This window comes from Colias philodice, chromosome 20 (genome assembly GCF_061535455.1).
Source record: "Colias philodice isolate Cphi_HAF_F1 chromosome 20, ilColPhil1 Martin Lab GWU primary, whole genome shotgun sequence".
NCBI classification, from domain to species: Eukaryota; Metazoa; Arthropoda; class Insecta; order Lepidoptera; family Pieridae; genus Colias; species Colias philodice.
In genome coordinates, this window is record NC_143105.1 from 9,412,271 (window position 1) to 9,438,788 (window position 26,518).

General features: G+C 32.6%; 1 protein-coding gene across 1 annotated transcript in view; it reads left to right on the forward strand.

The window, feature by feature from the left end:
• Positions 1-26,207, forward strand: part of LOC149479648 (uncharacterized) — a 43,687-nt gene extending 17,480 nt beyond the window's left edge. The window contains exons 3-7 of the mRNA XM_089708047.1: positions 16,528-16,612; positions 20,277-20,323; positions 20,504-20,666; positions 21,999-22,114; positions 22,309-26,207. Coding sequence (XP_089564173.1) covers positions 16,534-16,612; positions 20,277-20,323; positions 20,504-20,666; positions 21,999-22,114; positions 22,309-25,854 — 3,951 coding nt within the window. The 5' untranslated portion in view covers positions 16,528-16,533 and the 3' untranslated portion in view covers positions 25,855-26,207. The remainder of the gene's footprint in view (positions 1-16,527; positions 16,613-20,276; positions 20,324-20,503; positions 20,667-21,998; positions 22,115-22,308) is intronic.
• The last annotated feature ends 311 nt before the right edge of the window (positions 26,208-26,518 follow it).

The window sequence follows — 26,518 nt, forward strand, 5'->3', positions numbered from 1 at the left end:
TCAACATAGTGTTAACTTTAAACAAATACAATGCTTTGCCAATTTTAATACTTACGTATGTAACGTATTTCGAGGTCATTGCACTAGATTAGATATTGCACATCTTGAAAATGTCAAATAGGTGCTAGGGAACTTTGCCAAGTTTGAAAATAGAGCAATTATATCAAGTACGTAACCTTACCTTTATGGTGGGAAATGAAATTAATATTAACGAGATAACAAAAAAAAAATAATGGTACTGAAGGTTAATTAAGACCTTAAATTAAGAATATTTAATCTACGGCCCTTTTTTATTTCACTAAACGGCAAACTTATTATCATACTAGCTTTCCTCAAGAAAACCCTCATAGTTCCCTTTCCCGTTGGATTTCCGGGATAAAACCTTCCAATCATTTGTCCTTTCTCTGTACAAAAACTAAAACTAACCCTGTACCCAAGTTCAGTGGTTTAGGCGTGAAGAAGAGACAGACAGATAGACTTTCGCATTTATAATATTAATTAGGATTATTTTTTTTAGTACCGAATAGCATCAATCTCACATGTTAGGTATACTTATTAAATATTTATAATTATGTTTTCTCTTGCTATTTACTACTATATAGTTGTTGTATATGATATTATACATATATTTATAATATATATTGAATATTTATAATTATATTTTTCTTTTTTCCTAAAGCCTTATTTTTTGCTCACCCACCTCCTTTTAACGTCTCTCCTTACTTATTACATACGGTGGCCTGGAAGAGATCGCTACTTAGCGATAAGGCCACCGTTTGTACACATTATTTCCTATTAGCTGTACTTTGTGTGTCTCTATTTTTTTTTGTGTGTGCAATAAATAATTAAATAAAAATAAATAAATAAAATGTTTTTTTGTTTTCCGTGAATATCTAAAGCCAAAACTACAATTCTACACAATTATACAACATTACGTACACACAAAAACAAAGCCATAACAATACAAACAAGATAATGTTTATGATGTAATAATTGCCAAAAACACTCGAGTTTTTCACATTTAGCGTGTCTAAACATCAGCCTGATTAACACATTACACCAGGTGACTAAATATAATGTAATTTACGTTATTTTTTTGTATTATTTTCCCATCCTTTATCTATTGTTTAAATAGAGATGCCTTTTTAGGCGGCTTGTGCAAAACTTATTGTCTTTTGACCCGTAGAAAACATTTCATAAGATCTAGAACAATACGTATAAAAGAATGTTAAACACTTAGTAGGGAATAAATCTATACTAATATTATAAAGCCGAAGAGTTTGTTTGTTTGTTTGAACGCGCTAATCTCGGGAACTACTGGTCCAATTTTAAAAATTCTTTCGGTTTTAGATAGCCCATTTATCGAGGAAGGTTATAGGCTATATATCATCACGCTACGACCAACAGGAGTGGAGCCACGGGGGTGAAACCGCGCGGAGCAGCTAGTATAATATTATAATAATTTAGGACTGACGCCCGCGCCTGTTTCTTTATTTGTTATTCTATTATTGATGAAATTGTCGTTTATGCATATGTAGAGCAGAATTCCATCCCATCTTATCGATCTTAAATACAAGCTTCTAGATTTAAAGACCTTCTATATTATATGTATTACCTATGCGTTAATATACTTTAATATTTAACAAAACACGTATATTTTTGTACACTAGCCTGAGCCAATTACGATATTTTCAAAATAATATTATAGTTACCTTTCCAATATAAATAAAATAATGGAATGTAATTCAAACTAACAAAGTACCAGTTTTACTTTCTTTGGGTAGTAATATTTTTAAGGAAAAAGTAATATATCGCATAATATGTTCCAGTTGCAGTGGAGTCTCAAGTTAACTTGTACGGTCTACACTTTACACTATATTATTTTTAATCATCTGCGCAATACGACATGTACTTTTAGTTTAGAAACGAATAAATTGTTAGTTATGAATACTATTGCAATATTTGTTCAAAGTAAAGTAATTTTCCATGGTGCTGACATTTATAACATCTCATTAAATAAAACAGAAGGTATAATTATTAAGAAATTCAATGTTATTTTCGTTTTTACCATCATTAACATTCAGGAAAGATTTGTCAATTCAACAGTAATAATATGGTATTTATATGATTATTTTTATTAACATTGATACTGAAAGGGTTTTGAAGGCTTTATAAAAGAAAAGGGACTAATTAAAAATACTACCAGGAAAATAACTGTAAAATTATGGTGTAATTAAAATATATTTCAAGGTGTATTTTAAATATCTAAATGTCAGTAATATCATTAAAATCAATATGACAAACAGTCAAAATTTTAAATGGTAATGCACTTAACTTTTGCTTAAGTGCAACTTTGCATAGGTTACTAGATGACTTTAAGAGGACACGACAAGGCTTCTGTTATTCTTAGTATTATGTGCTCATGTACTAGAAGCTTGCCCTGACTTCGCCCGGATTGATTAAAATAGCCTACGTTACTCGGTAAGGGTAACTTAGGCTAATAGCTTTTTAAATCGTGTAAGTGTAATCAGTATTTTCAAAAATCGTTTAAGTATTCCTCAAAAGGTACATCTTAACGTCCACGTATTTATTATAAGAATTATATTTTACTCTTATGCATAAAGTTACAATTTTTATTTTATTATCTATATCTATACATAATACTTAATCATTAAATTAAATTATAAAGTACAAACATAAAGCTGTAATAATAGTATGGCGCAGATAAGGGGAATCGGGATAATAAAAGTCAATACTAAGCCAAGTATCTAGTCATTAATTTTTAGTATCACACCATTCTCAAACTTACAAGTTGTATCGTTTATTAGAACTGTACAGTAGCAATTAAATACCAATAAAACTTTGACATGACTCAACCGTAAAATAGAATAAAATTTATACACGCTTCAAACGCCGCAACTTACCGAAAAATTAAAAAAAAATCAATAAACTGAATAAATATTGAATCTATAGATTTTAATACGTTTTTTGGAAGAACATAGTCCATAAATACATATATAGCAGTTGCAAAAAAATCATGCATTTCGATTATCATATCAATGTACTTTTGTTTATCGATGTAAAGACCGTAAATGTACTCCTACAATGAACCAATATGAAACATTTCTGACCATCACGATGTCTCAATACTAAACAATGATTCCCACGGTTAATTATGGGGGTTTAAGACATCATCTATTGGTATCTAATTCTGACAGTCACGATGTAATGACTCGTTATAGTCTGTATTATTGACTAAAGTTTGAGCATGTTTGCTAAAAGCTCTACAATTTTATGTACTCTGTAGTATTAATATCTGTGGTATTTTAAATTATAAAATTTTGTTATAAATACGAATTATATTATGTAGAGATTTACATAATAAACTGCAAGAATACATAATTATGATAATTTTTGTATAATTCTCACGTTTATGTTCCAAATTTTTATGGTACATACTTAAAATAATCAATTACCTTTAGATCCACGCATATCTAGACATCCACGCAGGCGAAGGGACTGTTATCAAACTCAGAAAGTAATCCTGAGTCCAATATGAAATATTTTACAAATTAATAATTATTTAACTATCCATTTCACTATAAATTCTAAAATTGCGGCTGTGGCTTACGTGAAAGCAAAGCCTACAGACGGACATTCTTTTTAATATATTAGTAGGTATTGATGATATTATATTGCCTCATGTTCTGAAACGTTGAATAAAAGTGTAAAACAATAACAAACAGACGTACTTGACCGCATAATCAAGTGACTTATAATTAACGCAAACTATTGTCTCGAAATATCATAATTTTGTACACAAAGTTCAAACAAACAACGTTCTCAAAATTAAAATACAATTTTACGTAATGGAAAGTTGTTGGTCAAGGTTATGTTGGTCTGTTTATAACATTATTGTTTAAAAATCATTTTATATGAGATTTCAACAAACTCTGGAACATTTACTTGTTGTTATCTGATTTTTATTTTTAATATTAATTACGGAATTGTTATTGCTTTTGTACAAATTGCAAAACGATATTTTCGATCGGAAAGTAGTTGTTTGTGCATCATATTGCAGGAAAATTTATCCATTGTGCATTTATAAAACAGCTTTGGTAATTATATATAATTTTGGTCCAGGCAAAACTCATATTTTATCATTAGTATCTGCATCAACTACAAATACTCCCATACATTGCCCGACAGAGATCAATTAGTAGCGACAAGGTCGCCTTTTAACATTATAAAAATATATTTAAATTTCGCAGTTTAAAAGTCATAGTTATGTACCTACAACATAAAAATTTATTATAATTATATAGGTACAAGACAAGAAGCCGATACTTCAATAAATTCACTAAATAATTCGAGTTATGACATCTAAAATCTAAATGCAAAATATTTATAACTGCACATAATATTACATCATATTGTCAAGATGAGTTAGATTCATGATATACATAGCTGAAAGTAATCTACAAATGCTAAAGAAATCATTTTAAATGCCGATGTATAGATTGCGCACGACATTATTGTAATTTATTGCTAAATTTCATAATCTAGTTAAGTGTATCAAATATTTTTATATTGAGAAATGTAAAGGAAGTTGACATATTTTATCGTGATGAGATGTTTAATATAACAATTTGTTCTATGTAACAAAACAATTTTTATTCTATCTGTGTCTATGTCCAGACCAAGAAGCTTATATCTAATGTCCAGACTGAAATGATTTTAACAACATATTGTCGTTTAATTAAATCATAAAATTAACGAAGTATTTTCGTAAATTTTATGCTGCGCTGCCCGTAAACAGTAAATTAAGCTTCTATCTATGAATTTAGATTCTTTTCAAATGTATTCATTTACAATAACATCTTATTCAATTTCATAAGGACTTCGCACGTTTGCTTACTTTTACATTAACTTTATGTTTTTAAACAATTTTTATGCTGTCTTATAATATTTGTGCTCCCTTAGTAAAACCTATCATGTCCCCTTGCCATATAACAAAAGGATTGATCAATCAAAGGCAATATAAAAATGCATCAGATAAGAGAATCAGAGCACATAAATATTCACATATACAGTGAATCACGACGTCTGATAAATGCCAAAATCGTGTATGAACATCGCAATACTCTCTGTCAAGGGCGCCATATTGTTTATGGTTCTGACTTCTGTGACGTATAATGTTAACTCAATTTAGATTATCGATTATAATCTATAATAATAGATGAGTAACATATTGATTAATTTTTAAAAAACGTTCCCAATAATCGAATTTTGGAATTGTTTAACTACCTACTTACCCTTTAAATATGCCTCTCCTCTCCTTTAATAATCCTTATACCACGCTTATACTCTCCTCTAATTTCTCTCTGTACGTCTGTTTGTCTGGAAGAAATAGCTATGTAGCGATAAGACCGCTATTTGTTTTCATTTATAATTAGATTAATAATTATTATAGTAAAGTAATCTTAATCTTATCTTAATTCTTAATACTATTATAATGGCGAAAGTTTGTATGGATGTATGGATGTATGGATGTATGGATGTTTGTTACTCTTTCACGTAAAAACTACTGAACCGATTACAATGAAATTTAGCACACATATAGAGGGTAACTTGGATTAACACATAGGATAGATTTTATCCCGGAAATCCCACGGGAACGGGAACTATGCTGGTTTTCCTTTGAAAACGCGGGCGAAGCCGCGGGCGGAAATCTAGTAGAGCAATAAAGTATACATTAATAAATTCTCTGCAGCAAAAAATGTAATAACCATAATTAGGGTGCTTTTTCACCTAAAATGTGCGAAGATGTGCAGCGAGGAATGTGATTGTAAATAACCAATAGTTTGGTTTCAAAAGCTAAACGCTTCAAACTAAATGAAGCGATATGATTGGTTCCTTATAAACCCTTTCCTCGCACATTATTGTTGGAAAAGCACACTTTGAAGGAATAATTAGAAATTGTGACATTTAACAATTTCATTTTCGGTAATCTTTTACATGCATTGCTCCGTGCATTGATTTCCTTGATAAAAAAGGTAGGCAGGTAGCAGGTAATAGAAGTTACAAACATCATTTTGTAACTTCTATTACTTTTTACTTTTTACTCTTTTAAATAGGCTTAATCTACTTTCAAAAACTTCATACAAACATCCACAAATGAAAAACTTTCTACACTAAATATGCTACTTATTACAATATAAAAACTAAATATGCTACTTATTACAATATTCATTTCTTTTATTTAAAACCAAGGCGTGGGAGCTATCCCATTCATTTGTTTCATCAATTGTCGAACAATCAGTTGAAAATAATAGAATCGAAGTACTTAGACCTCATCACGTCTGCGGTGATTTGTCAGAAATCATTTTATCTGTCCGTCCGTAGTTACGTAATAGTCACTTTCAAATAGAAAGGATATACCCATCGATAAATCACAGTGTGGGCAGTAAAGTATAGACGATCTTCATTTATATTTTGTTATTAAAATGATTTCAGAAGAATAGAAAAAAAATTACATGTTGGTACCTACCTTGGTAAAGCTCTAAAAATAACATCTACAAACACTATCAATTTTTTTTATATAAACCTTTATTATATTTAAAAAATTATTAAAATAATGAAAGATGAAATTTAGGTAAAACAACATCTAAAAAGTCAATAAAATATGCCCATATCGTCTTTATTTTAATTAAAAAAAAGATAGAAATAATAAAACATCAAGTAATTCCCAAGCTCTTACTTTAATATTTTGGGACTAAACAGAATTTTCAATTTTTTTTTCGGAATTTAGTTTAATATCATCGCTGCTAGCTCATACTCCGAATCTCGTACCAATTGTATCACTCCACTAACATCGTGATCGCTATACCTCGGGTCAGCTGGCTTCATTTATAATGTAACTATTTACTACACATTTACGAAGGTATTAAGATCCAATTATTGAAGCTTGAGAGAAGGAAATATACATTGATTTCTTGAGATGTTATGACACATGAGACTACGTACACTTAAAAAAATACTCTAGGGTTGGAAACAACTGACATAATTACAATTACAATACGCTCAATAATTATGTCTTAGTGATTTTTTGAATGAAATATATTCATGCTGTAAATAAACGATTCCATATTTTATATAACTAAATTAAATCGTAAAAACTATGTACTAAGGTGCCACAAAATCAAACTGCACAAATAACAGTTAAACAAAAACTTAAAAATCAAATAAACAATCAAAAATCTATTTATATGCAACATAATGCACTTAAACCAAGTTGAAAGCAAGGTCAAAAGTTACCGCTTTAAGATAATGGCTTCACCCAATATAACAATTATGTACTATTTACACGCATATAAATGGTAAATAGAGTTTTACTGCACTTTATTTAATTATACTAGTTATGGTTATTTAGATAAAATATTTTTTAATGTGCACAAATATTTAAAACTTTTAAGCAGCATATCTATACTATTTTATATTATAAAGCTGAAGAGTTTGTTTATTTGTTTGTTTGTTTGAACGCGCTAATCTCAGGAACTACTGGTCCATTTGAAAAAGTTTTTCGGTGTTAGATAGCCCACTTATGGAGGAAGGCTATAGGCTATATATCATCATGCTAAGACCAACAGGAGCGGAGCAATGCGGATGAAACTGCGCGGAACAGCTTGTAAAGTATATAGACGCACTCAAAACAGCCTGTACTGCCTGTACTTAATACTTACTTTAGAATTTACAATATTGGTAGAGAACTTACACTCAATTGTTTCGTTTTTGTAATGATATTCTCCTCCTTAAAACTAAGTGGCATATCTGCATACCTTTTTTTTTTTTAAGTGGGGAAATCTTGCATAGAAACCCACGGCCTCCGGGGAAAGGGCCGTGGGTTATGTCGGATTCCTACCGACCAAAACCCCACTGTATTCCGTCAAGCCGCATCAACGACGGCATCTGCATACCTGCGCTTGGCCAGCGTGATTTATAACCTATATCTATGCTTATACTGAACTTTCTTAGCAAGCCTATATCCCTGCAGTGTTAAAGCATAGACAAATGATGAAACACCGCGCTACAAAAACCTTTGTTTTTAATTCCAACGTGCCAAATAGTACAGTTTCATGCACTATTTATAAAACAAAACATCAGGATGCGATGGTCTCGATATGAGCTGGCGTGAAATGAGATTAGCGTTCCATTGTTAGGGCAATTACGTGGTGTCCGTGAGCTCGGAGCCTGGACCCATCAATGTATTTTTACATCTTTAGCTACCGATCTGACCTTTGGTTATAAAGGTCACTGTGTATCGATAATTGTAAGCTTAGGTATAACAAGATGTAGGTTTTTTTTCTGCTGTAATTTTAGATGCAAAAAGATTACTTACTATTAGAAGACTCTAGTAAATGTTTATTTGATATGTTTCTTGCCATATGAATTCACAAATACGTAAGTAACAATACAGCTCCTATTTGAAACTAGCGTTATAAGCCTTCGGCAAAATACTGAAAAATCAAACACGTATAAAAATTTAGCTCCTTTTAATGTAGTTTCTGCCATTAACTTTTTTTTTTGCTTTCATTCCATGTTCTATATTATCGTATTCAAGTACGTTTCCACGTATCAGGTACTTCAGAGCGATGAAGGCTTTTGGGAACAGTATTTTATCTACCACTAAAACCTGAATTTGCCTATATCCCACAGATTTTCACTATTCCAATATCCAAACTGAGAAAACTTTCTCAAGTAACAAAGGCACAGGAAAGGACTATCGCCAGCGCATCGAGCGAAAGCTGCGCGTGACCTCCACTTTCTGTCTTTGGTGTTGGGATTTATCTGGTTGTGCATGGGTCTTGTTCATTATTGGTAAATGTGTGCAATGATTTATAGACGGTTTATTCAAGTATTTGGTTCTTAAGAGGTATATTTTGCGTTGACTACTTTACTTCAAAGTTCAAGAAACCGCAAGTTAATGCAAACTCTTAACTTTAAGTAGGACTTGAAAGGCTTGCCAAAGAACTTAAAAAGTTTCTCAGGAATTAATAATAATAAAAGAATTATATTTTTTAAGGCTTTACGGCCGATTTCATCTTCATCATCTTTTGTCAATATATTCTAGATATACCAATATTGTATGAGTGTAAATCGCTTAAAATTTAAATAGACTGGCGATAGCTCTTGCACAATGCTATGCGCAACCTATCGTTATAAAAATGTTCATAAAAATTGTAAATTAAAAATTTTGAAAATGTAATTTTAGAAACTGTGACTGTAATCCCTATCCTCTTTTTTGTTTACGATTGTTAATGTAAAAATCTGTTTTCATATAAAGTTAACATGTAGAGAACCTGTAATTAATAAAACCCCTTTCAATTCTTATTGGGTGAAGCCATTAATTAAGAGAAGGAGAAGAAGAAGGAGAAATAAAACCCCTACAACATAATCTTGAAACAATGATGGGCAAACGATTGTTATTATATCATTTATGGGTACAATAACATTGAAACAGTACGACCTTAGTTAGTGAAGGGTTAACAGCTATATTAATCTATTTTTCAATAGTTAACACGTTTAGGAAGTTGGGATATATATTGCATCATTGTTCTTTGCATCACCAATGTTTATTGTGTTTTTTGACCTTATCTTATTAAGCTAAAATCGTTTCATGGGAGTTTTATAAAATTTAATAACTTTTAATACCAGTATAGGATAAATAGTAACCGACTGCGATGAAAACGAAAAGAATAATAATTTAAAAAATAGCAAGTTACTATGTAACAACTCCTCCTATTAACCTAACCTATCAACCTAATTCAATAATCAAAATATGGTATATATCAATAAGACTCAAATAAGACTCTTAAAAATTGAAACTCTACTAACGAGCATTTTATAGATATGAATTGCATAAAAAAAATATTTTAATTCTGATATCGAATCGAATACATTCATTAAAAATTATTTAGATAATAAGGAACATAGCATATTAATTTGTTATTATATTTTATATTTATTATATACTTAGGTTATATATTTGTGTCCTATCCTATCCTACCTATCGCGCAATCAAAAATAAAAACCTTGCACTGAAATAACCAAAGAGGAGCCTTAATGAAACGTTAATACAATTTGAAACAGTTAACCAAACGTTTAAGATTGCAAACCATCATTGTTAGTATCCATTGTGTAGATATGATTTCATGGCCCATACACTTGCTACTTGATATATTACTGGCAAGAAAATTACTCTTTAATAAACACTATTGCTTTTAAATTGCTGGTAAACCTTTTTATTATCATATGAGATTATCTGCCGATAATTTGCGCAGTTTTGCGTGCTTTTTGTTAAACGATAAGGCCAATCATTAGGATAAGATATAATTGAGATTCCTCAATCTATACTAATATTATAAAGCTGAAGAGTTTGTTGACTATTAGGTAGCCGTCATTTATTTAATGCATCATGGCACAATTACTTATCGTGATATTTATTTATTTTTATCCGCATTATAAAAATGTACTTGTTTAAATTACGAAGGGCAACACCATTGCAAATATCCAGAATGAAAATTGTATCAAATAGAGCTTCACAATTATTATTGATATATTGAAGTCAATTTATATGTACTTATGTTCAAACTTTAAAAGAGCAATTACTGAGTTACCTGCTTTCTACAAAACTGGTTTCTGAACCTTTGGTAAATTTTTAATTTCAAAGTTATATAACGATTTGCAAGGAAATCCATTAAAAAAAGTCTAGTTTACGCCCACAAAAGGTGCACTAACACAATCCCATTTTACTTTAATCTTCTCTTAAATATATTAAAAGTGGTAAAAACAATCGAAAAACAAGTGACCCAAAACCAAATAGAAGATACAAACCATACAATTGATGATAGCTGATAACACAATTGGATGTTATCAGCCGACCTGTTGCCCGTCACGACGCTGGGAAACTAAATCATTGAGCAACGACTGTCTTGTAACTAGGAAGTCTTATATATCTGTTGAAATGTTGTGAAAAATGGCGATGGACAGAACTTATCGACTTCACAAGTTTAATTGAACGCCTAGCTTCTTTATTAAATGGTGCAATTGTATTAAGGTCCGCCTGAATATATTTTAGGCCATTTATTAAACACCTCTGTTTAAAGCTACTTGGTTGCGACACATAATATAACACTAGGTGAGCTCCGCGATTTCACCCGCGTGGCTGCGCTCCTGTTGGTCTTAGTGTGATAATATATAACTTATTCCTCGATGAATAAGCTATCTAACACTGAAAGAATTTTTGAAATCGGACCAGTAGTTCCCGAGATTAGCGCGTTCAAACAAACAAACTCTTCAGCTTTATAATATAATAGTATAGATGAAAAGGGGCATATTTGGTATGCTAAAAGGTAGATGTATTTTGCATCTGTGTCACTAATTGATTTCTTCTTCAGCTTTCTGTATTCAAATAGAGACATTATTGATTAGTTTATCACAGTATAGAACCTACGACACCTAGATTGCACAGTGCATACGCATTAAGCAAATAGCCAGTCATTTAGGACATGTGTGAAAATTGTTATAATAATGCCACTTTACCACAGATTAGATCTATGGATTAGATACTAGACTTTACCGTAAAATTACTGTCAACTTATTGAGGTCGTCTATATAACCTAGTTGCTGTGGGTAATTGGAAAATCGAAGACCCTGACTTATAGTCACCCTACCATTAATTTATAATGTTAACTATATGTGATAAATATTAATAATTATGAAAATAGAGCCAATAAATAAATCTACATATATTCTTAGAAACCTTTTTGCGCAAAAAAATCATGTAACGTTCTTTCTATGACAAAACATCTGGCCAAATCTATTTTGACAATGTATTGTAAGTACAGAAAATAAAAAAAAATAAAAAATCCGCAAAATAAATACTTTAACAAATTTACCCATTATTAAAACTTAATAATTGTTGAAGTAATTATTATGTGGCATAATTACTTTACAATTGAGTTTTAATTTGTCTTAACTACAATCACTAAAATATGAACAGGAAATTGATAATCTGTACAAACATTCAGTTTTATTTGTTTATTTAAAATTTTATCTTCAAAAAACAATAATTACATTTTTATATATTAAAGATTTATATTTAACTTGGTACATTTCTTTATCTCATACTATCAGTTAAATACTCATACTTATTTCACAAAATCACTTCCTCGTATTTTCTAGCCTGACCATAACTTCAGGTAAGAAAGTAAGATCTCTACACTTGCAAGTTTCAATTATCAAATTATTCAGTAGCTTTCTAACCACTAGTTATGCGCTTGCGCATCTGCACAAACGATTGATCTTTGCCATTTAATGAAATTGTTATGTGACTTTCGTGTTATGCAAATACTATTTTTGCGGTAAATGCCGGTTAGGTTTTGAGATAATCTGTGATTGATTGTTTGTTTTTGTATTGCAGTTTTATTGTAAAACTTGTACAACATAACTTGTTACAAAAGTGCTGTTTATTTATAAGTTTATAGGTAAGAATGCCTTTCTAAACAGTGATGCACCAAGTTGTTATATTATTTGACGTTTAAATAGAGCTTTGATAGAGCCTTTTTTTTAAGTGGGGAAATCTTGCATAGGGAGCAGTGGGTTATGTCGGAGCTTTGCTAGAGCCTACAGAAAAGAAAACTGACCTTTGAATTGATAAACCAAAAACTAGTATTTAAAAAATTTTTAAGACTACTATTTTTACAGTTGTTACATTTGACTATAAGAGACTGACCGAATGCTTTTAATTTCATATTTTCGTATGAATTTTTATATAAAAAAGAGCGTGTGTGTGACATGTGTCAGAAGTGAAACTTCATTAGCAAGATTCAAAGATACCAAAATCGTCGCCAGACTCCATGACGTGACGGTATTGCCATGACGCGACCTTGAAGTTTTACTCTCAATGTGCCTAAAGAAGTTTCAGTTTAAAAACATTTGTTCATAAACAATTGTAACAACCATTACCATAAATCTCGTATGCCGCAACAAGCAAGACGTAATCCAGAAGCCTATTTTAGAGCAGTTCATTGAAATCATAGCTAATTACACGTTTGTACTGCTCTCTGACATTACATGAAGATGCCTCTGTAATCTGCAGTGCTTTCGCTGTTATGTAAAACTGTCTATTTGCTCTCAGTTGATTCTGTAAACATGCTTAATTGGAATATTGTACATTCACTGCGATTAAAAGTAGAGCTTTTAAAAGAAAAAAAAACTATTTGATTGAGGCAGTAGGTAATAAAGAGAGCTGATTAGAATAACAATGTAGACATGGGCATATAATAATTGCAAGGAAGGCATTAATACAATATTATGTACAGTATTCACCGTATTAATTATGGTATAATTTTACACATATTATATGTGTATGATAGTGAGAGATAAGGCAGGATTTTGACGTATTTCATACAGAATTTTCTGTTAAAACGTGCGCAATAAGCATCACTAGGATAGAAGGATTAGTAAAAATATACACCATAAAAATTATGTAATTTAAAAAACTATTAAACACGCTCTACCTCACGAAATGATTATACGGTCTACAAGTATACAAAGTTTGAATTAAATCTGTCTCTTTAAAGTGGTAGACTACAAGCCCGCATATGAAAAAAATATGGGTCAAATGAACCACCACGGGACATATCTAGTACGAAAGAAGAGCAAAAAATAATAAGATTCATCACTATGCCGTCACTTGTAAGCTGTCCAACTGAGTGCAGATGAGAATTGAAAAGTACAGGTAGACTCGGTAAATTTTGGTCATATATTTTTGTACGGCATTCTTAACCATCGATAGATCCATTAAAAATAATAAGAAACCGCTCAGTGCCGTACAAAAATGTGGGTCCACCAAGTCGTAATTTTTATTTAATTTCCGAGAGTTACCGGGGGTAAATTTGGTCATTTGACCATGTACGGCATCTGTGTCATACTATTGCTATACTGCTTTTAATCCATTATTCCGCAACGCCGTACAAAAATCATGGGGACAAGGGGAAAAAATCGAGAGTTGTAATCCCCTCTCTTTCCCCGCTCCAGGGGGTCATTTGACACAACACGAAATAAATTTATTTTTAAAGTATTTTATGCATAGATAATATTTTTTCATGTGCCGTACATTTTCGTTGGTTCAAAGGGGAAAAATCTGAAAAAGAAAAAATCCATATAACGAAATGTTTGCTTTATATTTTTCTAATAAAATATAAATATACATTAATATTAAAAAGCTCGAGGTGGTTAATTATCACCTTGGAAAGTCGGAGTCAAGTGGAATGGACTCCGTTAAATTGATGAACTAATAAAAAAGCTATAAACGAAAAGATGTGAATTATATTCAATCAGCCCATGAATACAGGTAAAGTCACAAGCAAATGCTAGTAATATATACATATTCAAAATGTACAAGTAAAGCGCTTTCAAATGATACCAAACACGGCATATTTATCTTAACTTTATTTTTTTACTCTATCGGCCTTACTTATAAAAAGTTAAACAATGGATAAATTTCAACCATTTCCTACCATAGCTGTGTCCTGCTCTTGCTCACATGAAACGTCATTCATAAAAACAAGACAGGTTATTGCAATAACTAATCCATTGCTTAGCGAATGGGTAACATTTTATAAGTAAGACCGTTTATGTTTTGTCCGCTAGAGGGCGCCACATTAGATTTTGTGAAACCCCATATAGCCTTTAGCTAGCTGGTCACTGATTATCCAGTGAACAATTCAGACGCTTCTAATGATATGTCATTTGTCGAATTCTGATAAGTAGTTTAGAAGTTACGAGGGAATAGATGAACATACATACATGACCTGTCAAAACCATAACCCTCCTTTTGCTTTGCCGTAGTTGGGTAAAAATATGTTAATGCCGTACTGTATCAAATGGCCATAAAGCACCCTTAAAATTGTAGCTTTCGTCGCTTTCATCAGCCTAAAAGATGTGGTCTGCACAAAAATGTACGGCATCGTTTTTTCCTAATTTATCTATGTTAATACTATTTAAAACAACTAATAAAGTGTAGAAAACTATTATATTTCATTAATCTACGATGTTTAAACTTTAACAAAATTTCTGGGTTTGCATTTCTCTATAACTTTTTTTAGAACGGTTTCTTTTGAACGGCAATACTATACAACAATTGAATTTTACAATATCATGTTAAAAAAAAAGTTCCCGTACAGGGTCAAATGACCTTACAGCTCTTTATATCAAGAATTCGATGAAATTAAGATGATTATTGGTATACATTTAAAAGAACAATTATTTTTTGACGGCATTGCTTTTAATAGTACTTTTGAGTGCTAGATAATGTTTTGGAACCGAAGCCGTACTTAGTCAAATGACCCCCTGGAGTGGGGAAAGAGAGGGGATTGCAACTCTCGATTTTTTCCCCTTGTCCCCATGATTTTTGTACGGCGTTGCGGAATAATGGATTAAAAGCAGTATAGCAATAGTATGACACAGATGCCGTACATGGTCAAATGACCAAATTTACCTCCGGTAACTCTCGGAAATTAAATAAAAATTCCGACTTGGTGGACCCACATTTTTGTACGGCACTGAGCGGTTTCTTATTATTTTTAATGGATCTATCGATGGTTAAGAATGCCGTACAAAAATATATGACCAAAATTTACCGAGTCTACCTGTACTTTTCAATTCTCATCTGCACTCAGTTGGACAGCTTACAAGTGACGGCATAGTGATGAATCTTATTATTTTTTGCTCTTCTTTCGTTCTAGATATGACCCCTGGTGGTTCATTTGACCCATATTTTTTTCATATGTGGGCTTGTAGTCTATGGGTTAAAATCCAAACATCGGGCGTGTTAAAAAACATGCTTTTCAAAATTTCACTTTTACGCGTTACAACTATCGTGACACATCCCTTCCGCAGTACTTTTGCCAAACGTGATAAACAAACAGGATCTACAATGATCTCGTGTGAAGACTGATTTATCATCACACGCGCGACATGACTTAGAACTTTCTTCGTCTATCTGTGAGAGGAATCAGAGGGGTTGTGTATAATTAGAGTGAAATAAATAGTAATAAGTTTAATTTTATTTTATTACATTTAATTGAAAATACAGTTTAAGACAACTAAAAAGTACGCTTTAATAAGATAGACACATAAAATTATTATATAATATTGACGAGTGTAAACATTTTGAATATAAATAACTATCTGTGCTCCGCGGTTTCACCCGCATTGCCCAGCTCCTGTTGGTCTTATCTTGATGATATAATATAGCCTATAGCCTTCCTCGATACATGGGCTATCTAACACTGAAAGAATTTTTCAAGTTCCAGAGATAAGTGTGTTCAAACAAACAAAGCTTTATAATATTATAATAGTACCTATAGATAAGGATTTTAGTTCGCTGTTCTTAGCGAACTTTTCAAACTGATGCACATCTTTTCTGTGACATTTTTCTCATAATATTATTTTTATTTTCAGATCAAAATGCGGTGGAGGGGGAGCGACACCAGAATGAGAACTATACAACAATCTCATATCTTCCTCGTCTTGCTATTTACGATAGGTAATTTATTTCTTCTATTCCTTCTTCTTGTATAAAACTGAAACGGCGAAGTATAACTTAGGCTTTGTCGCATGCACCATCTAATGACTATAATTATTTTGGTATAGGTACCTAAGTAACATAAATGGAAAAATCTTTATGTTCAATAATTATAGCGTAATTTTGGATCTATAATCATGGTTGTGTAATAATGAGTAGTAGGTATGATTGTGTAATTTGCGAAGAAGATAAATAATTATGAAAAATATTTCACATAAAGTAGTATTTTTCGCATAAAATTAACATACCTACGAGTAATTAATATTTTGATGAGTGTAGGTAAAGAAAGGGACAGTTGTAAGTTGCTACTTACGTTTATCATATTATAAAAAAACCGGCCAAGTGCGAGTCGGGCTCGCGCACAAAGGGTTCCGTAGCAGCAAATATAATAAATTACAGTTAAATCAACCTATCTCAAAAACTATAAGAGATACTTTGATCAAACCAAAAATCGTTGAAAGAGTTAATTAGCATGCATCACCTCTATTTTTTTTAGAATTTTATACCCCGTAGTTATAAAAATAGAGGGGGGGGGACATACTTTTTACGACTTTGAGAGCTGATATCTCAAAAACCGTTCACTTTAAGAAAAATGTTTTTTAGAAAACTTTATATCATTTTAAAAGACCTTTCCATTGATACCCCACACGGGTATGTACATCGAAAAAAAAAATTTCATCCCTCAGTTACATGTATGGGGGGCCCCACCCCCAATTCTTTTTTTTACTATTTAGTGTCATATTTTTGTAGCGGTTCATACAACACATATTCCCATCAAATTTCATCACTGTAGTACTTATAGTTTCCGAGTAAATCGGCTGTGACAGACGGACAGACGGACAGACGGACAGACGGACATGACGAAACTATAAGGGTTCCGTTTTTGCCATTTTGGCTACGGAACCCTAAAAAATTAAACTAGATAAATAAAGGCAGAAATAGCGGACATCAATTTGAACAGTGCCACTTGATAACTTAAAGTACGAATGACTATGTTTAAATTTTAATATGATTTAGTATTTCTCACATTGTAAATTACACAATACCATGAAACACGCGTAAAACCAAACACTGGCAAACAATAGATATTTTGACAGTACATCACGGGTGATAATAACCGATATAACAAGTCAATATAAAGACGACACAAATGGTTACACAAGCATTACATAAAATGCAACAATAGGTATCTACTTTCTATGGACTATTACGGGATGTTCTAACTTCTAGGAACAATATAGGTAGGCTGTCGAATGGCCTAGGTTTTGTTATACAATTACTCTCTTGTAAGACAAATAACGATTGAATGGTTAGGACATGAAAATAAATGGTGCCAACTATATAAAAAAAAGTAAAACATATACCAGCTTCATGCTTTCGACTGAATATGGAATACGGTTATACGATGTTTTATTTTAAATTTTTATAGAAAGATATACTTACCTATAACTAAAAAACTTTTTAGTTTTAGAATAGATTCAAATTTATTTATTTACAATGGTACACTTTTCTCGAATTTTCACCAATATGTTTATGTTTTTAACTGTAGTTATAACTTATTTATGATATACATAATTATTAAACCAGATTATTCATTATTTTCTTTCATATTATGACGCGTATTGAATACTTTCATCAGCGGAGTGACCCCTTTCATAACACATGACCTCACTCGACATAAAACAAATCACGACAATACATCGAAAACAATGAACAACATCCAATACATTTACAATACCAGGTCAAGTCACCAGATCAAAAGTTACAGTGAAAGTAAGATAAGCTTGCAAAAGATAGATAACATTATCTTTCGTTATTAGATCTTCACAGTCTAACGAGGTACTAAATTAAAGCTTTGGTATAAAATTATATGTATTAAAAAGCAAGAAAAATGTGTAATGGAAAATAACGAAAGTAATAAATTGAAATAAGAGTGTTTGACATTATAATGAAAGTAACAATTTTTTTTGCAAAAATAAGCGATATTCTCGTTTTTGAAATAGTTAGAATGTTTTCAATAACTAAAAATGTAAAATATGCCTATGTTTATTTTCTATGTTAATATAAATAAAGGTGCTTATCCTCTCCTATCCTACTAATATTATAAATGCGAAAAGTGATGATGGATGTATGTGTACGTATGTATGTTTGTTACTCTTTCATGCAAATACTACTGAAGCGATTACAATGAAAAGCACGCATTTAGAGGGTAACTTGGATTAGCACATAGGATAGGTTTTATTTCGAAATCCCGTGGGAATGGGAACTATGCAGGTTTTTCTTAGTACCTACATTAATAAATTAACATGTAGGTACATTATCCACTTGTGCCCTAAGTATATTTCATCAGACCTTTCAGCACATTATGCAAAATAAATAACTTAAAAGAATAACAAACATCTATTCAACCATATTATATAACCCAACTGAATAGTAGTTACCTGTCTCAATAAATTTGAATTTTTTACGCCCATGCATTTAGATTATATCACTATTTACATGCGATTTACATCGCTTTGTCTGTCCATTGATTGTTACAGTATAATAGTATCGATTGGGAGATCCGGTTGTATGAAAGTCTTTTGTAATGTCAACAATTGTATAATTTATTATGTAAACAGTAAACGATCTTTGGGTTACGTGTAACATTTTTTTTTGTTGTCATCCTACAATCGTCATTTTCACGATACCTATCACGATTTTTAATTTGTATTATTTCATCATAGGAGGCCTGTGTCGCTTCTGGGATATTTAAGTTGATGATGATAGATGATGATCGTAAGTCGAAGTCTAGTTCCTAATTTCTAAATTATTTAAAATATAACAAATGTAATTACCTAATCTTAACAATAAAATTAATGTTTAGGTAATTTTATAAAGCACGTGCAGTTATTAACAAATCGAATTGCTGTGCGAATTGCAGATTGCTATTACTATAGGAGAGGAGTACCTACCTATCATTAATACTAGGTTCAATATTTGAATAAATTGTTCATATTGGCACATTTAACATCTACGTAAAAAATCTCATTTTTTGGTACTCATATTAAATCCAGATTACAGAAAACATACCAATTTAGATACATAAACGCAATATTATCTACACTACAAATCATCACCGCCACACATTTTAACTTCAAAATATATAGGTAGCATCCATGTTAAAATAACTAACAATTATAGTTAAAGTATACTGTAGAAGGTTGTTTGCAAGAACGAGGGTCAAAAGTCGATACAAATCATAGTTGGGTTGGCTGGGTGTTGACAGAGGTCGCTAGGGGCAACCGTTTTACTTTCAGAGCACGAGGTGTCATGTTTATATAAATTGTACACGATTTCTTATTAACCGTGTTAGGGTCTTTTATTTTTTGTGTTCTATATTCGAAATAGAATTGAGTCTAGAAATTTTTATTCGATCCTTAATAAAAAACAAGTACCTAACTAGTTCTAGTACCTCCTTATAAAAAGAATATTCAACATGGTAAACTAAAACAAAAGTAAAATAATTATATCTTACATTGTCTGAATATGTAGTAAATAGATGTTTAATAGGCAGTAGGCACCTGCTTATAAACATTTTTTAAATTGACCCTATTTATTATTCAAAGAAACTTTTCTATTCCAGTTTCACTAGGCGTTTGTGATGGGTCGCGAAGAGCACAACGACGAAAGGTATGTTTTAATACGATATTAAGATTATCACCAAATAATGTTTACAAACAATATATTTTATCGTAACTTGATTGTTCATAATGATTTTCCAGTAATTTTAATTTAATGACGAAACAAAATACTTATTAATTATAATATCATGACTAGCATTATTTTTAAGTTATTAACGTCCCTTACCAGGACTCAAACCTGTACATACCAGCGCCAAGCGCGGAGTCAATCCAGGCGCTTGCTGAAGCCATGGGAGCTGCTGGCTTCGAGAGCTATACGGAAGGCAAGGCTCTTGTGAAGCGTCTCATACCAGCGGACAGCCAGCCTGATTTAGATGTTGTTGAACATCAAGGTAATCCTTACTAATGCTAACTTTAAATTATAAATGTGATAGTGTGTTTTTATGTTTCTTTCAAGTCATAACGAGGCGATTGTATAGGATAATTTTGTGTCTGGAGATAGTTAGGGAGCTAGAAAGTGACATGGGGTACTGTCTAACGTTTTAAAACATCTTATTCCCATTTTCCAATGGGACTTTACTTTCCTGTATTATTTGTATATCCATTTTATTTATTTGAGAAAGGTTCTTATTTCAATTTAAACAGGCCAACTGCGCAAAAGATAGAAGGTGTAATTCATAGAGTTTATGTAAGCGCGCAAACCGGGATAAGTGATTTTCCATCATTTTCATACCCCAACTTCAATGGAATTATGGAACAGAAGAAAAGATTACGTAAAACACGTAAGAAATATACAAAAATACACATGAATGATACATTTTGACTTTTATGTTTGTCACGCGATGGTTTCCAGTTCTTATCTTATTACTGAGAATTCGGTATATTATGTACCTATGAGTTTTTATTAATAGTTAAGTTACGTGAAGATTCTCACAGATTGCGCATTGTGACATATAGGAAAATGCGAATATAATCATAACTTTATTATTGAAAGAGTTTGCTATATGTGTCACAGAAAGTTAATAATCTATTGTAGAATTTTCCGTATCGTAAATTGGCTATTCATAAGTAGATACCAACTTATAAAAGTTTACATAAATGAAAAAGCTTTGTGATGATATTATTGCGGTTATAAGTATCATAATATTATGTTAAGTAATATGTGCCAATAGAGTTTTTTAATATATAACACTAGCGGCCCGCCCCGGCTTCGCCCGTGGTACATATGAAAAATAGATGTTGGCCGATTCTCAGACTTACCCGATATGCACAGAAAATTTCATGAGAATCGGTCCACCCGTTTCGGAGGAGTATGCAGACTAACATTGTGACACGAGAATTTTATATATAAGATAAACCTTTTTGTATTTCATGGAAGTAGGTATAGAAAGTTCTCACCGTTTAATATTTGGTGCATTACAAACAACTGTTTGTTAGGTGTCGAGTTAAACACAAGTTAGTCTTTTTCGGCATGCCTATGTGTTTTAAAAATAGAATACGACTCCACAACATACAAAGTGGCTCTTTTCTACAATTTGACAGTTTATAATAACAAAAGAACGTAAGGTTCTTTTTATTGGGTTTTTAACTGGTCAGTTAAATGTACTTAAAAACTTCGAAATTCTTTAAATTTAATTTCTGTAACCTATATTTCTACATAGTTACCAATAATTGAGAAACAGCTGACCATATTATAAGCATATTAAATAAAAACACATTTACAGGAGTCATCGGCAGAGCGGGTGTTGACTTCCCTGCTCTCCCCAACATTCCGAATACAGGATTTAACTGCAAGAACGTGCCTACAGGATACTACGCTGACTTGGAGACTGACTGCCAGGTATATTTCGATGGTTTTACTAATTACATTTTGAAATTGCAATTATAAAAATAAACAACTAGTTAAGTAATTCTAAAAAAAAATATTTTGTACAAATACATTTTACATTACCTACTTCTGTATGTTTTACGGTTGAAATCAATGAAATGAAACACCAGTATTCGATTTAATTGATAATTCCATTTCCATTTCAGGTTTTTCACATCTGTGACACATCACGCAAGATTTCATTCCTCTGTCCAAACGGCACCATCTTCAGCCAGTCGCACCTCATCTGTGACTGGTGGTTCAAGGTGGACTGCGCTTCCTCCCCAGCTCTCTACGAATCCAGCGTCGAATATTACTCCAACGAACAGAAAAAGTCACAGAAAATCACCAAGAGCCTTAGTAAAAACTCTGATCTGCAGCATATTAACGTTAACACCAATACCCGCACGGAATCTAGACGACCAACCGTCAATACACCAAGTACCACTGAAAGATTGCTTCGACAGAGGCAGCGATTCCAAAACGACGCACCTGTAACAACACAGAAACCCACACAAAGAAGTTATCAAACACCATTCAATATTAACCCAACACCACGTGTTCAAGCACCAGCTGGTTTCGAAAAAAGGCGGAATCTAGTACAACTCATATCTAACAATTTTGGAAACGTTCCAGCTAGAACTACTCTGCCTACATATTATGAAATTCCTACGCGAAGAACGACCGCTCCAGCAGGAGATTATAACAGCATAAAAGAAATGCAAGAAGCAGCGGAGACTGCATCTTTCGCTCAAAATCAAAACCGGCAATACCTTCAGAACTATAACAACAAGAATTTCCGCCCCTACCCTGTGTACAGTCCGAACTTGCCACCTAAATCTTCAAAAACAAAAAACAATCCTTCCCTAACGACGCTCTACGACATAAAACCTCAGCCCATTTCGCCATACACACCAGAAACGACCACGAAAAGACAAACATTGGTACCTTATACGAGAAGTTATGCAAGTATAATTAATGAAAAACGTGAACCCTACACAAGGCCTGGAGTCTCATTACTTAAAAATTTCCTCGACAAAGAAAGGAATAGAACATATTCAGAAACAACACAGAAACTGGTAGAGGCTACTACAAAGGCAGTCGAACAAGATACATCAACCCAATCGAGTAAATATATTAAAGTGAAAGATAGTATTTTCGAATCTTCAACAAAAATTCCTTATACAACAAGAGATAATAGAATAACTGAAACTGCATCTACAAATACATTCGAAACATTTTCAACAGGTTTAGATGTTCATACAACAACGGAACCAACGTATCAAGAACGTAAACAAAGAGTGCTAAAGAAATTTAATTTTGATTCATTTAGACAAACCGAACCTTCACTTCAAACTACGATTACTGAAAAGTATTACGGAGATCAACCTAATCGACCTGGTTTAGTCGTCCCTCCCTCCCTAACACCTAAGACACTTCATTCACTCGCTATTTATTATGCCACTGCCATGGATAATCTTCAAACTTCACCACCGCGCGATAACAAAGAAGCAACAACGACAACAGCTGCTGATGACTTAGGACAAACTGTAGATGAACTACCAAATTTGTTTAGTCGTCAAACAATAAATAAATACAGCAGCTTATTTGGACAAGGGGCTAATAATGCGGAGCTATTGGAAGAAATAAAACTAGACCCAAATGGAACATACAACGAATTAGCAGAAGATTTATCGATTCAAATGAGTCAGGCCTCGTTAGCGACTTCACCTCAAATAAGGGAACTTGCACAAGTGTTTACTCACGCTCTCTCTGCGTACCTACAAGATCCCGTACAATTTAGGAAAGTCCTTTCTGATATCCGACCAACTCCACCGTCGTTTGGCGACATGTTAACCGCAACAGATGATTCTCTAAATACTGAACCAACAACAACAATTAATGAGGATGACGATGAAATTTTAGGATTTTCTGATGACCATAAACTAAGGGAGCCTAATAATTCGTTCAGAGACGCCAAAGCTTTGAAACTGGCTACAGAATATGCATTCGATACGACAACAACTGTAAGGCCAACCACGACGGATATACCGTCAACTGTGTATGTTCCAACAACTCCCAGAAATCCATTTAAATGTTGCGGAAGAATATCCGCTTCATACACTACAGCACCTACACCTACAATCCCATACTATTTCACCACCACCCCGCAATCAAGATTGAATAAATTATCCAATAGTCCAAACGTAGATGAAACGACGAGGGACAGTTATACTTTACCACATTATGGTGGTTTGCAAAATAATACATATAGGCCATATGGAAGCGAATGGTTCCCTTCAAGCGCTAAAATTATAAATGATTACTCAGAAGTTACAAATTTACCTACAGCCTGGGATGATGATGTAGTTGACTCCACGCTCCAACCGATCACCAACTCGCATCAATCATTTGAAAGCAAGAAGATTAGAACAACCACATCACTGCCAGAACCTTCTCCTACCTATTTCCCAGAAAACGAAAGTGTAGAATTAGAAAATGAAGAAGAACTACAGAGAGCTCATAGTCAATCGTTTGTAGCACCTCAGAGTAACACTCTTAGACAAGGCAAACAAATAAACATACATGACAAGAATCTTCCGAGGCAACCTTCTTATGATTTAGAAGCTCCGACATACCCTGACAGTGATACGACGACACTGAGAGTTACGACACAATCTTATACTACAACGGCCAAAGATCAAACTGAAGAATATACAACCACAACACCAATATCCAGTAGTATATTTACATCGCCAGATACTGAAAAAACAACTTACGAATTCCAGTGGCCAACAACATTCGAAAATTGGCAAAGCACAATTATTGACCCGATAACATTAAACGATGGACTTAGTGCAACTAGCCGCGACGAGAGCCTATCGAAATTAGTTCAACAAACTAACAATCTAGCAACGACAACAAATGTTCCATCTACAACTTATTATACAACGACAGAACAAGCACAACCATCCACCATATATTATGAAGTAACAACATCAAATGGTATTCAAAACAATCGAGTAGGAAAAGCTTTAAGAGAACCAACATCAACTGAAGTATCACAAGACTTAACAACGATCGCTGATACGGTCGTTGAAAAAGCGAAAGAAATCATGGGCGGTATGAACTCAACGACGACCCAAAAACTAATGAACGTTATGAAGAAAACGAAATCAAAAACTGTTAAACGTTTAATACTTTTATTAGTTCAAACTTGTGACGACGATCACAATTCTACAGCAGAGGCATCGAAGAAAGCATTATTAGAGGCTCTTATGGCAGTTTCACAGAAAGATATGGAAGATATCGCGAAAGAAGAACTAGCAACTGAAACGACAATCCCTGATATTGATTACATACAATCGACACAATATAGAAGAAGTGACAGAATACCTGTAGAAAGTCGACGAGGCAAAAGCTTAAACACTGACGCGACAGCAGTGAATTCTCTTTCAAACCCAACAACGCAAACATCAGAAACCGAGGAGACTGAGATAACAACACCAAGTACAATCACGACTACATTCCCCAGTATACGAAGTGCTAGAAAGTTCCAAACTAAAGCCCCGGAAGAAACTACGACGACCACAACCATAGTAGATAGACCAGTCGCAGAAGCGAGGGTTGCTATTCAAGAAAAAACTCAATCTGACACGCGAGCGATCGAATTATTAAGATCTCTGTATTCTATAGCGGCCAAATTTGGCTAGACGCCTCCAAACGTTACCTAAGTTTTAAGCTGTAATGGTCTACATGGTCTAGATAATGAAAGACGTTGAAATCTATGCTCGCATTAAGATCCTATTTTTCCTGTAAATGTGATTCATTGTAGATAACCATTTATTTTGTAAGGTTAAACTTACGCCTTAGTTTAAATTAAACTTAATTTATTGTGTTTTGTTAATTTTAACGTTTGACTTGCCGACTAGTATTTAATTAAGTTAAGCCTTAGACGAATTCTGAAGTTACCTACATTTTATTTGACTCTATAACACTGCCAACTGTAATATACATTTAAATGTATAGTAATGTAAGACTATTTTGTAATAAATATTTTTTATATAACGTTGGTTTTTTTTATTTTTTTTCCCCATTGTTTCAATTCACGCAGGTTTCTATAGTTAAATAATATGATATATGTAAAGAAAGAGTAATTGACAATAGACAACTGTGAGTATATGAAAACAAGCAACCACACTTATTTATTATAAACTAGCTGTGCTCCACGGTTTTACTAGCATTGCTACGCTCCTATTGGACTTAGCGTGATGATATTAGACTTAAGACAAAATAATATTTTAATGTTGGTTAAATAATTTGTGTAATGTTGTAAACGCTGGTTATGCAAAACCAAAGTCATGAGTGTACGTGCGC